General features: G+C 35.8%; 1 protein-coding gene across 7 annotated transcripts in view; it reads left to right on the top strand.

Annotated features, from left to right (window-relative positions):
* The window catches only part of GOLGA4 (golgin A4), a 162,200-nt gene that overhangs the window by 143,987 nt on the left and 3,091 nt on the right, over positions 1 to 15,122 (top strand). For all 7 annotated transcript variants that reach the window (XM_065833091.2, XM_071804741.1, XM_065833090.2 and 4 more), the window contains 8 exons: positions 75 to 196; positions 941 to 1,071; positions 1,394 to 1,507; positions 4,858 to 4,878; positions 5,051 to 5,119; positions 5,739 to 5,814; positions 8,016 to 8,119; positions 13,178 to 13,264. In XM_065833091.2, the coding sequence (XP_065689163.1) occupies positions 75 to 196; positions 941 to 1,071; positions 1,394 to 1,507; positions 4,858 to 4,878; positions 5,051 to 5,119; positions 5,739 to 5,814; positions 8,016 to 8,119; positions 13,178 to 13,264 (724 nt within the window). The remainder of the gene's footprint in view (positions 1 to 74; positions 197 to 940; positions 1,072 to 1,393; positions 1,508 to 4,857; positions 4,879 to 5,050; positions 5,120 to 5,738; positions 5,815 to 8,015; positions 8,120 to 13,177; positions 13,265 to 15,122) is intronic.

The following is a 15,122-nucleotide window of genomic DNA, read 5'->3' as shown; positions in this document are numbered from 1 at the left end:
CCTTGCTAAACTGTTCTCGCGCTCTCTTTAAACATTTTATTTTCTCGCTGTAATTTTTTGACATTTCTGTACAGATGTGAACAAGAAGACATTGAGTTAAAGCACAACTCCGCCTTAAAGCAGTTAATGAGAGAGTTCAATACGCAGCTGGCTCAAAAAGAAAGAGAATTGGAAACAGCAGTAAAAGAGACAATCAGTAAGTGAAATATTAATATAACTTTAATCAGTAAAATAGCCAGAAACGAAACCTTCAGCTGTTTTGGGGAAAGTACATTGGTAAGTTTTCATTATAATACTCCATTGACTTCAGCAATTCAAACCTTTAGTGCTCCGTTATGGAATATATGACACTGAAGGATGCCTTTTAGAGAAACTTAGATCCGTCTGGGCATCAGGACTGCATCTTCGTAGCTGTGCCTTGCAGACTTCATTCACTGTAAACACCACCAAGTATCAACTGGATATGATGTCTGATTGCTGCACCGTGTGGTTATAACCACACAGCACATTTCAGCTTCTTGTCCATCTTTAGTCCCCGTAGTGTAAACCAGAGGTTGGAAAAGTGGGCAGCAACTATCTTTTGACTCCACAGTTACTGGAAGTACACCTACAACTGATGAATTTCTGAAGATTTGCAGATGTTTCAATCACTTCTTTAGATAGAGTAGGAGACAGAATTAGTTGATAAATATTGGTTGTGATCTTAACTTTTAGAGAAAAGTTCCAGCATCAGGTAGAAAAAATTTTCTCCAGATACCAAACTACAGACAGCAAACTTCATAATTGTCACTGACAGTGTGGAAAAATGAATGTTCTTGGTAAGTTTTCCTTACAGATGCCTTCCAAAGTTGTCTTTAAGCTTTTTTAAATACTGTTGTGACATAATTTAGCAAAATAAATATGTTCTCTTTTTTATATCACCTGACTTTTTTTTTTACAGGTAAAGCCCAGGAGGTAGAAACTGAATTGATAGAAAATCATCACATAGAGACAACACAGTTGCATAAAAAAATTGCTGAAAAAGATGATGATCTAAAAAGAACTGTGAAAAAATATGAAGAGATCCTTGAGGTATCTTTCTGAAAAGTGATATGACTGCATACATTTCTAAAAAAGTCTTCCCCTTTTTTCATTGCACAACTAGGCAGAGAACTATAGTTCTTTCTAGTAAGGACCTTACTGCTTGAATTACACTTGATATATGTAGTGACTTAACTTGCAATTAAAATGTTTGGTTTTGTGTTTTATGAACATGAGAGAACACCAAAAATTAAGCCCGAGCTCTAATCAATCAGTAAAAAAAAGCTCTTTTGTTGATTGCTTACTGTCCACTGTAGTGAAGTTTTGAGTGGTTAGATGATTTTGTAAGTAAATTTTTTCCTGTATTTTGAAGGCTCGTGAAGAAGAGATGACAGCAAAAGTTCATGAGTTGCAGAAACAGCTAGAAGACTTGCAAAAGGAATACAAACAAAGGATGGCAGAAGAGCAACCTTGGCACAATGAAAAGGTGAGCTAGAGCTAACATTTATTTTGGTATCTTTAGGTGTGAAATGCTAAGCCTTCATAAAGTCTTGTGGTTTACTCTTAGTTGGATTTTATTTATATATCTGGCCTTCACTTTCCCATACAGTTTCTGTTCTTTTAGATGTTAACTTCAAAAGTGAACGTCTTTAGAATCTGCAGTATTTGGTACTACTTTTTAAATGGTATGTGAAAAAGTCCAGTTCTGTTGTGATTATTATGGTGGGGTGTTTCCCTCTCTATGTATGTTCTTTATGTTGATTTTACTGGAAGCCCTTTAGAAGGAAATGAAATCATATTGGATCATTTTTTGTGTGATTTTTTTTTTTTTTTTGTATTTGAATTCCAAAGGACTCTGAAACAGTACCTTGAATACATCAAGTATAGACTGGGAGGTCTTCATTAAAAGAAGATTGAGTGCATGCTTTTCTCTTTTTGAGGCCACATTTTAGTTTGAGGAATTCTTTGATGAAAAAATGTTACTAGTTATTAAACTGAGAGAGGAGGAGTATATCAGGCGTTGAGTCATTGATGAGAATTCATATTAACTTTGTTTTTAAATTTTTCATTTTGAGAACAGGCAGCAATGGGGATGCTAAATATATTTATTTGACACTACGAACTTAGGGTACAAATTACCTCATTGTCCTACTGTTTGTCCCTTCTGCCTTGCACTTGCTTACAAGACCCTTTACATTACTTCTAGTAACTATTCCATGACATGAGTGTTGTTTTCATAACAGGAAAAGCAGAAGTATTTGTATCAGACTGCCTTGTATTCTTCATCAGCCCTTGTCCACCCACTGAAATTAATCTTTAATAATCTTATTATTGGAGGAAGATTCCTTAAGAAACCCTAAAACATGATTCTGAAAAGTATGAAGAGTGCTTTATCTTTAGGACTTCTGTGTTAACTGTTTCCCTACTTACTTTGTTATAGAAGTCTGCTGTAAATACAGGCAGTCATTTAGTGTCTTCTTATGCTTGCATCTTTAGGATTATATATTGACTGATAGGACATGGAAGTTTTATCAAATCTATATACCAGCAATGGTATTTAATTGCACATATTTGCAATGATAGCATAGAGCTGTAAAATATTTGAATATTGCAAATATTACATCTCAATGTAAAGATGAATCTGCTTACAAGAAACAAAATAAACAGCTGATTTAGCCTGTCTTTGGAATCTTGACTACTTTGGAGAAACTCAAGGGAGTTGTTCCGTTTCTGGCTGGTATAAACCAGTTGAGAGAACTCCATTGCTGGTAAATAGCTTTGTTTTAAAAGAGAAGTAATGTCTCACTTGGAGGGGAGGAAAACCGGGTTGTGTATCAGTGTGTGTACCTAAGTACAGATAAAACATTCAGGTTCAAAGTGCTTGCAGAACAAGGATGGGATTTTTTGGTGAGTGTAAGGCAGTTAAATATCCATGATTTCACTGGCATACAGACATCAGTCTTTCTTGAGTAATTTTGAGGATTCCAAGTAAATTCAAATTTAACAAATCATTCACAAGCTTTCTTTTGGATAGCTCTGATTTAACTGAATGGAGATTTCATATTTCATGCTATTCACGAAGGTGACTTCATCTCAAAACAACGTAACTATTCTAATAGTCAGATTATTATATTAAATGTGCAGATAGTTCCTGGTAGGTCTCCTGATCCAGTCAAAACTCACATATTCAGAGTGCTGTAAGTGGACGTCCAGTTCCTGTTTGATCAGCATTTCAGGATTGGATTCTCACTGTCACAGATTCTCTTCTGGGGTCAGGAGGTAGTTTTCTTTTTTCCTCCTTAGAAATTAAGATCTGTTCTTCTTCTTGAGTCGTACCTGTCTTAATTTGTCCATTGCCTGTCTTCAGTATGTCTGTAGGAAACCAATTTTGCTATTACCTGGCACAACAGCATATATTTGCAGCTGATACAATAGCATGTATGTGCAGCATTACAGAGCTAAATGAGAAAATGGGACAGGCCCTTGTCCACATATCTGAGCAGAAGTGTACAAATCCACATCTGGTTTTTACATGTGCATTCAAATGAATTCTGCCATATTTGCCATGGTATCCTTTGTCTCACCTTTTTTTTTTTTTTTTTTTTTTTTGTTGCTTTTTAACATGTTTTTCTCTCTGTTTTTTTCCTCCTTCAGCAGTAGTAGTAAACAGCTCAGAAGTCTTTCATTGCCTGGAAGCAACTTTTTGTGGGCAATTGATACATTTGTTGTCTGAAGTTGGAGCGTTGGAGTTTTCCAGTTCACAGAAACTTGTCTTATAAAACCCCCTGTGCTGCTTCTTGTTAGCCTAGGCCAAACATCACATAGACCGTATCCACTTTGAAAATGAAGCGTAACTATACATTTGAACAATATTTGTCTGACTATGATAAGCAGTAGGCAAACACTAACATCCTTAAGTGTTAGTGTTTGATGTAAAAATATCAGAAATTCTCTTTCTTAATGAGAAAATAAATATCTGATCAGATGATTGAGATCTTCAGAAGCAAGAATTGCGCTTACAGATTTAAGCTCTGTAAAGAAATTATTTTCACCTATATTCTGTTTGCAGAGTGTGGAAAAACCTACAGGTTTTATGAACCTACTGAGATGGGCAATAGTTTTCAACAGACCTCCAAAGAGACTCGAGATAAAAGAAGTAGTATTTACCACCTCCTTGTTAAGGTTTAGGTTACCTTAAAAAAAAAAATTACACACAAATTATTTGATGATAAAATGATTTTACAACCTTGAGCTATACCCATGACTACTAAAGCGTTATTTTCCTTACAGCTGGAACATTAAAAGCTAGAAATTTGAGCTGAGAATTGTTTCTGTACTTCATAAACATTGTTGTCTTTGCAAGATATAGAGCTCATGAAGCTCTTAAGCTGAAGCCATTTTCAGGTAAATGTTCACATTTTCAAATGCAACCTGGAGGAGGAAGGAAAAAGATACAATATTATGAAAATAGTAGTAGTTAGGATTTTCTGGCATGTGCTTTGTACTTGTTCAATTGTCATTCACCTCCAGTATGCATTTTGTAAATATTTGGAAACATGAGGTTCTTCAAGTTGTATTCATGGTAATTGTCTTAGAGATCAAATGAGAAATTTAAATATAAGCTTTATGTACTGTCAATACAAATAAGTTAAACTGTATTTATGGGACTACTTATTTTTACAGGTTTAATTTGGTTATTTTAATTTTTATCATCCTCAATTAAGATGCTCTAGAATATTAATATTTCTTTCTTTTTTTTAGCTGTGTCCAGTGCTTGATGTATTCAATATTTTTCATACATTGTAATAGATTTTTTTGTTGTTATTGTTTTTCTAGGTCACAGTAGCAGAACTTCAGGTAAGTCTTGTATTTTATTGATTTTAGTGTCTGGGTAATTCTTTTCCATAGCAGTTTGAAAACTGAAATAATGCTTATAAATTTGTGTTAAAAGGGAGAAAGAAGTTTATAGAAAAGGTAACCATGAGGTATCCTTAGTTTCCTGATGATTTCCATGTGGCTGTTCTTTCAGGCACAGCTTGCACAGAAGACAACACTAGTCAATGATTCAAAACTGAAAGAGCAGGAGTTGAAAGAGCAGGTAAGGGCGCTGTTTGGACAAGTAAAAAGTATTCTTGATACTGTTTGCAATATTGAACAGTTTGTTCTTTTCAAGTGATGATGTAGCACATCTCCACACAGGTAGTATGGAAATACTACGCACCTGAAATGGTTTTGACTCAGACTTGCTCTCAGGCGATCTGTGCACTTTTCCAAGTATTCCTCTATCCCCTGCGAATGAAAAAACCACATGCTTGGGATACAAGTTAGCAGATTTGCACAGTGAAAAATAGAACAGTGGTCTTCATGAAATTATGGATCTCTTCTTTTTCTAAACTGAATCTTTTTGATGTTAGGTACTATTTTTGTCATTTTTTACCTATGTTTATGTGTATAAAATACACATGTATATATGTGTAAAAATACATATATAGATACATAGATATCGTTATGTGTATATACACATGTATACACATTAATTACCTTAGGTAGCTCCGAGACAATTTTTAATAACATGGTTTGCAGTGTTCTCCTTCCTCAGAAAGCAAATGTATTTTGCTTTCATAGAAGGTGATGATTTTTAGCTCAAAAGTGTCTCAGTTATGTTTATTTTAGCTGCTAGAGAACACCATTTGTCTTTTTGACTGGTCTTGGTTTAGATCCATGTACTCGAAGACCGACTGAAGAATTATGAGAAGAATATGTATGTCACATCAGTTGGAACACCGTATGGAGGTAAGTACACAGTTTTTATCACAAATAAATGTTTTGTTTGTTTGAAAGCTATGCTTTGGTTTAGACAATTTATGAAAATGTCAGTCTCCTTAAAACACTTGTATGTTTTCATGACATCTTACCCTTGTTTTATCCTGTCTAAGAGAGCTGGTGTGTGATTTCAGATGAGCAAACCACACGACATTTTGTTTGATGTTTGGTTTTATGTCATACAGTTAGAATAGCTCTGTATCAGAGTTCTTCAGCTTTCTGTATCCCCAGAGGGAGTGGTATAGGCAAGCAACACTAGAAAGTGGGTGGCGAGGAATTATCCATTTGTCTTGGCTAGTTAAATATACATTTCATGATTCTTTAAAATTCTTAACTATAAAAATATTAGATTTTACAGACCTTTCTTGTGTTACATATCTGGGCTTTTACCTTTCTTGTGATTAGAGTTCCTTTCCAAGATACCGATTTGATCACAATAATATTACTTTTCTTGGTCTAATATGTGCTCTATTCATATCTTTTCAGAATACTCCAATAAAAAAATATTTTGCACTGTGTTACTTTAGCCATGTCACTTTATTATTATTGTTGTTTTTAACCTCTTGTAGACCACCTCTTCGTAACAAGACCTCTTAGTCTCAAGGCCTTACTCCTCATATTATTCTAATACCTAATTTAATTTGGTTTTGGCCTGTGCTACTGGCCTTTCATTAAATTATGCATATTTCTACTTGGTAAGAATAAGCAAAACTAGTAACTTTAGTCTCTGTAGGTATTTCTCCTCAAAATTTTCCTTCACTGTTGTCAATGCAAAACCCAATTCCTGTAGTTACAGTTTGGTATTCCACTGCCTATCATGTACAACAGTAGTGTTTTGGTTTACTTCGGACTCCTTGTTTGCTTGTATCCTCCATCTCCTGTCTTACATGTTGTTTGGAAGGTATCTAAACTTTATCTTTCTGTCTCATGTTCTACAGTTGTTCAGATTCCTTGACAAGCTTGTAGGCAGCACAGATGAAAAATATTTCAGTGGAAAAAAAAAAAAAAATAACACTTGCAATAATATTTTCTTTATATCTGCTCTTACCCTGTTTTACCATGCTATCCTTCCACTCTTTTAAGATAAGGTATTTTATAAACAAATAAGAAAACTAGAAGTTGAGGGCAGTCAGGACTAAGTACATTGGTTTCACAGAATCACAGAATAGGTGGAGTTGGAAGGAACCTCTGGAGATCATCTAGTCCAGCCCACCTGCTAAAGCAGGTTGACCCAGAGCGGATCACACAGAAATGTGTCTGGGCAGGTGTTGAGTATCTCCAGAGAAGGAAACTCCACAGCCTCCCTGGACAGCCTGTTCCAGTGCTCTGGCACCCTCAAAGTAAAGAAGCTTCTTAAATATTAATGCAAACAAAGACTAAGCAGTTGAGCAGGGGCATGGATGGCCTGTAGAAGGGGCAGAACAAAGGCTGAGAGGGCTACCATGACTTTCATGAAAGGAAGAAAAGACCTACTGAAGTGCAAGGAAAAATGTGGTATATAACACAGTTCAGAACTTCTTTCCAAGAAGAAAATCTCACCATAAACAGTGTAGTAGCGAGTGTCACTTGATGTCCCTTCATGCATTGATAAGGAATGGTGGAGAAGTCTTGCCTGTTCCTTACATTTTTGCTGAGTTTATGCAGAGGAAACCAAAACCCTTTCAGTTGCCTCTCAGCCTCCATCTCTCCAAACTAGACAAACCGCATGTCCCAAGCCACTCCTCAGAGGACATGCCTTCCGGCCCCTTCACCAGCTTGGATGCCCTCCATGGGATATGTTCATGTATGTTAACATCGTTCTTAAATGGTGGGGCCCAGAACTGCATGCAATACTCAAGGTGAGACCACTCCAGAGCTAAATGCAGGGCAATAATCACCTTTTTTGACCAGCTGGTTATGGTGTATTTGATGCCCTCAGGATGGGTTTTGCCCTCTTGGCTGCCAGGGCACTCTCTGCTGACTCCTCTTGAGGCTCCTGGCAACCAGCACCCCCAGACCCCTTTCTGCAGGGCTGCTCTCCAGCCACTCCTCATTTAGACTTGTGTTCAGTGTCACTCCATCCCAGCTGCAGAATCCAGCATTTGCTCTTGTTCAGTTTCATGCCATTGGTGAAATTTAGGTACATATGAGTCACTGTCTGTATAAATTTTCTCTTGGTTTTGTTTGCACAGATGGAAACCTTCACCATACTGATGTTTCCCTTTTTGGAGAGCCTACTGAGTTTGAATACTTGAGGAAAGTGCTCTTTGAATATATGATGGGTCGTGAGACAAAGGTATGGAAAGTTTTATATGGTGGCATGTGATTCAGGTTAGAACAGAGTTTATCATCCTTGCTGTATAAATTGAAGTACCACGTGTTTGTGATTCATTACATGCTGTTTATTACTGACACTGGGATTCAACAGGTTTTCAGTTTTTTTTCCAAAGGGGCATGATCCCTACCTTAAAAACCTTGTTGGCATGCCAAGATGACTGACAGGGGAACGTGGCATTGTCATATCTCTCACTAGTGTACCTATGGAGACAAAAACCTTTATAGGTAGGTATGGTTTTACTTGCAAATACCCTGTTGCCAGTCAGACTTTATGAACTGTGAAAGCTGGTATGCACAATACTAGCAGAAGTGTTCTTTTGTTATCGCTTTGTTGCAAACATGGTAACAGTTGGATTAAATAATAGTTTGTTAGTAGCTCTGAAATGGTGAAATATCTTTTTAATTGCTTCTTAAAAATGTTTTATAGGGCTCCCAAATCTGTATGCCTTGTCTAGATAATATAAATTTACTCTTAAAAGCAGTGAAAAGCTGCACAGTAGGCAGCTTCTTGTATGCTGCAAGCTTGTGCAGTCATTCCTACATTGACATTTTACCAGCTTGCAACAACAGTGGTGCTTAGAGGTTGACCGTGTTCAAAAAAAGTATGTCATAACACAAACATTTTTCTTGGACAATAAATACGATGTGGGTGATTTTTTTTTTCTCCTTCCTGGAGTTCCTTCATTCTTTGTTGCACTGCTTTCAACTTGGACTACTACTAAGCAGAGAGGTTTTATGCAGGTTTCTACATTAATTATCTTGGTTCTCATTGTGCTCTGTGCAGAATAAAACTTGGTTTGTGCAGGACATCTTGTCCTTATGAGATTCTTCTTTCTTTCACTTTTTATCCAGTTTTTCACTTTGATATTAATTCCTTTTTTATTAAAAATAAAAATCCCTGATCCAGAAAACCTAGAATCACTAGTTAGCTTCTGTTCACAAGCCTGTGGCTCATTGGATGGCTCTGCTACTTAAATAAAAAACAACTGAAATGGTTAAAGAATGATTTTATGATTTTGAATTGTGAGGGACTTGGACAAGAGAAAATTCTAAACAACATTGTCAGCAATGTTTCAATTTCAACAAGTTTTGAGGCAGCAGTAGATGGCTATTGCAAATAGGTGGTGGATGTCACAAATTTGCGTTCCAAAATACCTAGTTTGAGACCTCTTTTGTCACTTGTTAAGGCTATTTCTCACTGGTCTTCAACACATTACTATGCTTACCTCAAAACTGTGAAAAAAAGATTGTGAGGGTTTTTTTCCTTTTTAACAGTAATGTACTAAAATTTGCAGTTGACTTCTTCAATAACAGCAACAACAACCGCTACTAAAGTAAATTGAGTTTAGGTCTCTCCTCTTTCTTTCAATGGCTTTAATTAAAAGCTATATGAATAAGCATAATAAATTTATGTATGCATGCATTTATATGTATAGATTTGTATGTTTGTATACCTATACATGTATTTAATTCTCTGAAGATAAATTTTTATTTAACCAGAGGATGCCATTACAACATTGCCTGCACACTGGCTCCTAAAAGCAGATTAATATTGGGACCAAAAAAAAAAAAAAATCAGAAAACAGAGACATCAGATTCCTACAATAACTTGGGAAGGCATTGTTTAAAAGTTTGTGTGATTGAAAGGGGAAATATATTTAAACAAACAACCAGCAGAAATTCTTTTCAAAGCACTACAATTTTTAGCTTGTCAAATTAGATGCAAATAGGTAAGGGAGAATGACAGAGTTCTTAAAAGTGAATGCGATTGCATTCCTCTCTATTGGGTGTTCATACAAATTTGATTACCTCAGCAATTTTTACTCAAGGGTGAATGTTCTTATATATTGGAAGAAGGGAAGAATTTCTGGTATTGTCTAGTTTGCTATTATTAACTGCTTAAGATTGTAGCTGTACTGGCATTTACTAATGGAAAATTAAAGTGGAATGACTGTTAGTATTTTTACTAATGTAAATATAAAGATACTTTGTTGTCTTCACTTTGACTTCAAAAAATGCATTTAAGCCGATTTCATATGCTTGTTTTCTTTCGGCCATTAGATGTGGTGCTAGAAGACACTGAGTTTAGTGTCTGATCTCATAGAGATAGTATTGTATAACGTGAAATTTACTGAACCATGTCTCAAAAACTGGTTTCATCCTGCTACACTGGCTGGAGCACCATGAGCAATGACAATGTGATTGATAAAATCTTTTAAACAGAGTCTGAGTGTGTTAGTACAGTATCAACATATGCTTCTTTCCCCAGCGCACTCCTTGAGTTAAGAGATCTGTGTTGAGATTTGCCTCTATGGTACAGACATACCTTTCTCTCAGCTTTTGTTTTCCTGGACCAGACAAGGCAATTTTTTTCTAATTTTCCCTTGTAAGATCATTCTGGTGGCTTTTTGCTGTGCAGAATCTCCTTTTACAGTAAAAATAAATATGCCATGTCTCAAAGGCAGGGGAATCGGTGATCTCTGTGGTCATTAATTTGCCTTTACTGAAAGGAGTTCCAAGAGAATCTGTGTAAACTATCGGGGGGGGGGTTGCCAATTATGCAGCTTGGTAAATGATCCTGGAATCATATTAAGTAGGCATTAATGAATGCATCGGTTGTGTTACAGAGCTGGAGACAGAAGAGAAGTGTTGAGGGTTGATGGTGGCTCATTATCTAGGAGTCAGGAATTATGGTCCTAATGTGGGGCTTGTAAGCTGCCACATTCTCTGTAAACTGTATGTGTCTTTACTGGGGGATTCTACTGTCTTGCCTTGCAGACCAACTTTATTTTTGCCTCTTCCTTGGTAGGCTAACTGAAATGAGATTGCCAGCTTTTTCTTAGCATACAGCTTGTTCAGAGTATCTGAATCTGGAAGTACATGGCATACACCACTAGGTCAAATTAAATAATATTTTCTATAGACACGTGAATAGTTGCACTGTCGAGCTGTACTGCACACTAATTCTTAAGTCTTGCAGAAATCCTAGATGGTCTGCTTGTAAATTCATGATGCTCTTTGTAGTCTGTTCTGAGGCCAGAAAAGTCAGTCTGAGGTTTGTATATATAGTAAATGTGTGTGTTGATATCAGCTAGGTGCATGGAAGAATGTAATGGAATATATGTCTGTGTCAGAGATAGTACATTTATGCAGATCTTTATCTGGCACCTCAACATGCTCTTGTGCACTGCCGAAAAACAAGGGATATTTCTGTAAAATTTGGATTTTAAAGGTTGTGCCTTTGACCAGCAGCTCTTGAATTACAGAGAGGACTGATTGGTATCATTGTAAAAGTATTCTTTTCAGAGATGACATATCTGAATATATCAACCTCAGAGAAAGAAATGGGAATGCAAACTATCAGCTCTTATAGCAGGACTAACTATTATGTTTGGGAAAGCTCAGGGTCTTTCTATAGGTAGAAATAGAGATGCACACTTGGGAACATGTATGTGTATTCACACACTTAATGAGTTATTAGGGGTTTTTAATAGTACAATAGACTGTTAGAGAAGCCTGTGTTGAACATACTGTCCTGAGATCTGCAGTCTTTGTTTATTAACTATGCAACTCTGAATAGTGTTGAATAATTCTGCTTCAAAATCTCCCTAGCAGCCTCAAAAACTTGGAGAAGATATCAAGTCACTGCTAGTGATAAATTACAAAATGGTGATTTTCAGGAAAGAAGGTTTCAGATAGCCCCTATTTAGGTTGGCACATAAGTATCCATATTTTCTTGGAGTATTTGCAGCGTCTGTAGATTTTTTCTTTAACAGTTGCATACCATTGTGTCCTGTAGAAAATGGTTAAGAGGGGGCTTTCTTCATAGCTCTGTTACAAACAGTTTGAACAGATTGTAAACTCAGTGCTTTCTAATCTTTCAGTCCTGAATTATGGCAATGAGGATTCTGGCAAGAGAAATTAGGAAAGTGTGATGTTAGTTTGTAGCGCTGAGCACATTCCTTTGTGTATCTGGGAACTGCAGTAGACGCACTTCTTAATTACGGAACTATTAATATGTTGAAATTAAGCTTTTTGAGCTGAAAGGATTCAACAGGGCTTGGGTTTTTGTTTGTTTGTTTTCTTTTCTTTTTTATCCCTATTTAAGTTATATACTGAAAGAATTGTTGCAAATTAAAGCTTTACCTCTTTTAGCTGCAGTCATTTGGGTCCTGCAGCTGCTTTGTTGCTGCAGCCTCCCTCTTCATTCCACATGTGAGACTGGTAGTAAACAGTGGATATTGAGAGCAGCAATCTTATCTCATCCACATTCTTTAAGAGCAGCAGTTCCTGGGTTTGTAGCAATCACCTTCTGTTTTAGCTGAACTGCAGCCCTTACTTTGACCTTTATTGTAAAAGTCACCTGAACCTTGTTTTGTGCCTTTTGGAGTTTTTTCTTCCCACTCATCTGTTTATAAAATGGAAATAATCATTGACTGTTTTACACAAAGCTTTTGATATTCTTACATTCTTGCATCTGAGGATGTCTAAATGATTTGCTGTTTAAATATGGGCTTACTATATATCCGCTAAAAATATTTACACAACTGGAGTTGCATATCTGACATTGGATCTGCGTTCTCAGTGTTTCGTTTCTTTACAAAATACTTGGATGATGTGAATATAGTTGAATCCATAAGGACTCTCTCAAGTGCCATGTGCTTGAAATGTGCTTTTCAGAAAGGCTGCACTAAGATTGAATGTGCTAGGAGCAGTATTTGTAACAGTATACTGGCTTATTAATGGACTTTAAGTATTTGAGCAGATGCCATAGAGCTTATATGGTATTACAATAGCTGCAGTTTGTGACAATGCGAAATGAAGACTCTTAATGATTTTCATATAATTCACGTAACATGTTATGCGTATGTGATGATATCATACTGGTTTCACTGTGTTTTCCATTGACATTACTAAAATAGTATCATATAGTATTCTTAAGTGAAATGCTTTTCTAAACATTACAAAGCATTTTAGTGCATATGAAATTACTTATAGGTGACATATTTCTTTTTAGACGATGGCCAAGGTTATAACAACAGTGCTGAAGTTCCCAGCAGATCAGACTCAGAAGATACTAGAACGAGAAGATGCTCGACCATTGGTAAGTTATATAAATAACAAGTTTATGCAAGAGATTAGGTTGCAAGAATAAGAAATTAGAAACTTTCTTTTAAGTCTTCTTTTTCCCTATGTCTATATTCAAGGAAACTCCTTTTCTCTCTCCTACCTCCTTCCTCAGTGGAATGTCACATTCCAGATGTTGATTTGAGGAGTGAGAAAAAAAGCAAGCATCTTTTCTTAGCTAGTGTTTCTCATAATCAGTTAAGCCATATTTCTGATAACTACAGGTACAACAGAACAAAGCTAGCTCACTCATCACTACTATTCCTTAGATTAATTTTCTGATGACAAAAGTAATCTGACAGAAAAAAATGTGTTTCTTTAAATTCAGAAGTTTCTGTGGAGTCATACCAGTTTTCATGAAAAATATGAGAGATATTTCAGCCTTGGGATAAAATTTCTGGCAAAAACAATAACCATTTTGCTTGTAGAATAGAAAACCAATTAGCTCAGTCACTTGGGATGTGTGTGTTTGAAGTGAGATATGCAGATTTAGGTCATTCTATCTTAAGTGAGTGTCCTAACAAGACTTTTAAAAAACAATTTAAAAAAAGGGTCTTCTCTCCACTTTGATCTGTTTACCGGAAAGATGAATTTGAGTTTGAGAAGCAGACCCAAAAAAAGAATAATATATGAGCATAAACATTTCTTTGCTATTACTGTTACTATTTTATGTATTAGAGCTATTTCTTATTAAGATGAAAACTGCAGTAATGGTTTTCTCTGCATTGTATCTGGAGTCAACACAATGATCCCTCTCTTTGTGAGTCAGCTTAGTAGAACACATAGGCATTAAAGTGAAAGGAAAAATTACAGTCTCTTACTGGCCTACGTATATATTTATTTAACACTATCAGAAACAGAACAAGATAAAATTTTAAACATTTTTAGATTTTAGTTGAAGCAATTACATTAAAGACCTGTTGATCCATTGGAACAAAAGTTAAAAAAATATAAATTCTAGCATTTATTTGCGTGATGTATCAAACAGGAGGAAAGTGTATATATTTTAGCAATTTCCTGTACACTTAGTAGGTTTGGGAGTGTCTTGGACCTTTGTTTGTGGTCCCTTCAGCTTTTCGATACTTGAAAGCTGGTCTCCTTAAAACAGGCATTCACAACTTCTGTTACAAAATAGAACTTTAACTTGAATTCATACAACAGATTTTTGTTCTTGGTATTAAATTTGGCTAGAACATTTTAGCTACTGAGTTTTTTTACAGGCTACAAGTGCTCCGATTGTTAAGGATATTGTAATTTAAAGAGCTTCTTGTCCTGATCAAAATCTTCTTGGGTTTCACGTAGCAGTCCCTGATTGGCTCAGATCTAACATATAAATTTTCTCCTTTCAAAATCCACCAAGAGATGAAATGAGATGTCTTATGGCAACTCAAATATTAGGGCATGTTAGGCATATTATGGAGGATGTATTAATTTGTTTCTTCACTTTCAAAGTTACTGAGTTTGTTTACTGAAGCACAAATCCGTATTTCTGGCTAGTCTTCTGTAGTTCTGTTAGGAATGAAAAGTTGGAGGAGTTTCAGTAAGTTCTTCTATCAAGAAATATGCTTGTGCTTTTGTTTTTTGTCTATTGACATTTACTAACATGACATTAGTACTTCTCCACACCTAATATTGGAGTGATGCTAGTGTTTTAAAATGTCCAGTATTTTGATCTGAGCAATAAAGTCCTGATCTACAACATAAATGTACATTTTTAATATAAAGCTTGGTTGTTTCTGTATTTCAGTTTATGGCCAAAACATCTGTAACTAATATTAATGTCTAAATAGTTAATTAACTGTGCTACTGGAAAAGAGTGTGTGTAGTAATAAGTA

This window comes from Patagioenas fasciata, chromosome 2, assembly GCF_037038585.1.
Source record: "Patagioenas fasciata isolate bPatFas1 chromosome 2, bPatFas1.hap1, whole genome shotgun sequence".
Lineage (NCBI taxonomy): Eukaryota > Metazoa > Chordata > Aves > Columbiformes > Columbidae > Patagioenas > Patagioenas fasciata.
Note: the sequence above shows the minus strand (reverse complement) of the source record. Positions and strands in the feature narration are given on the sequence as shown.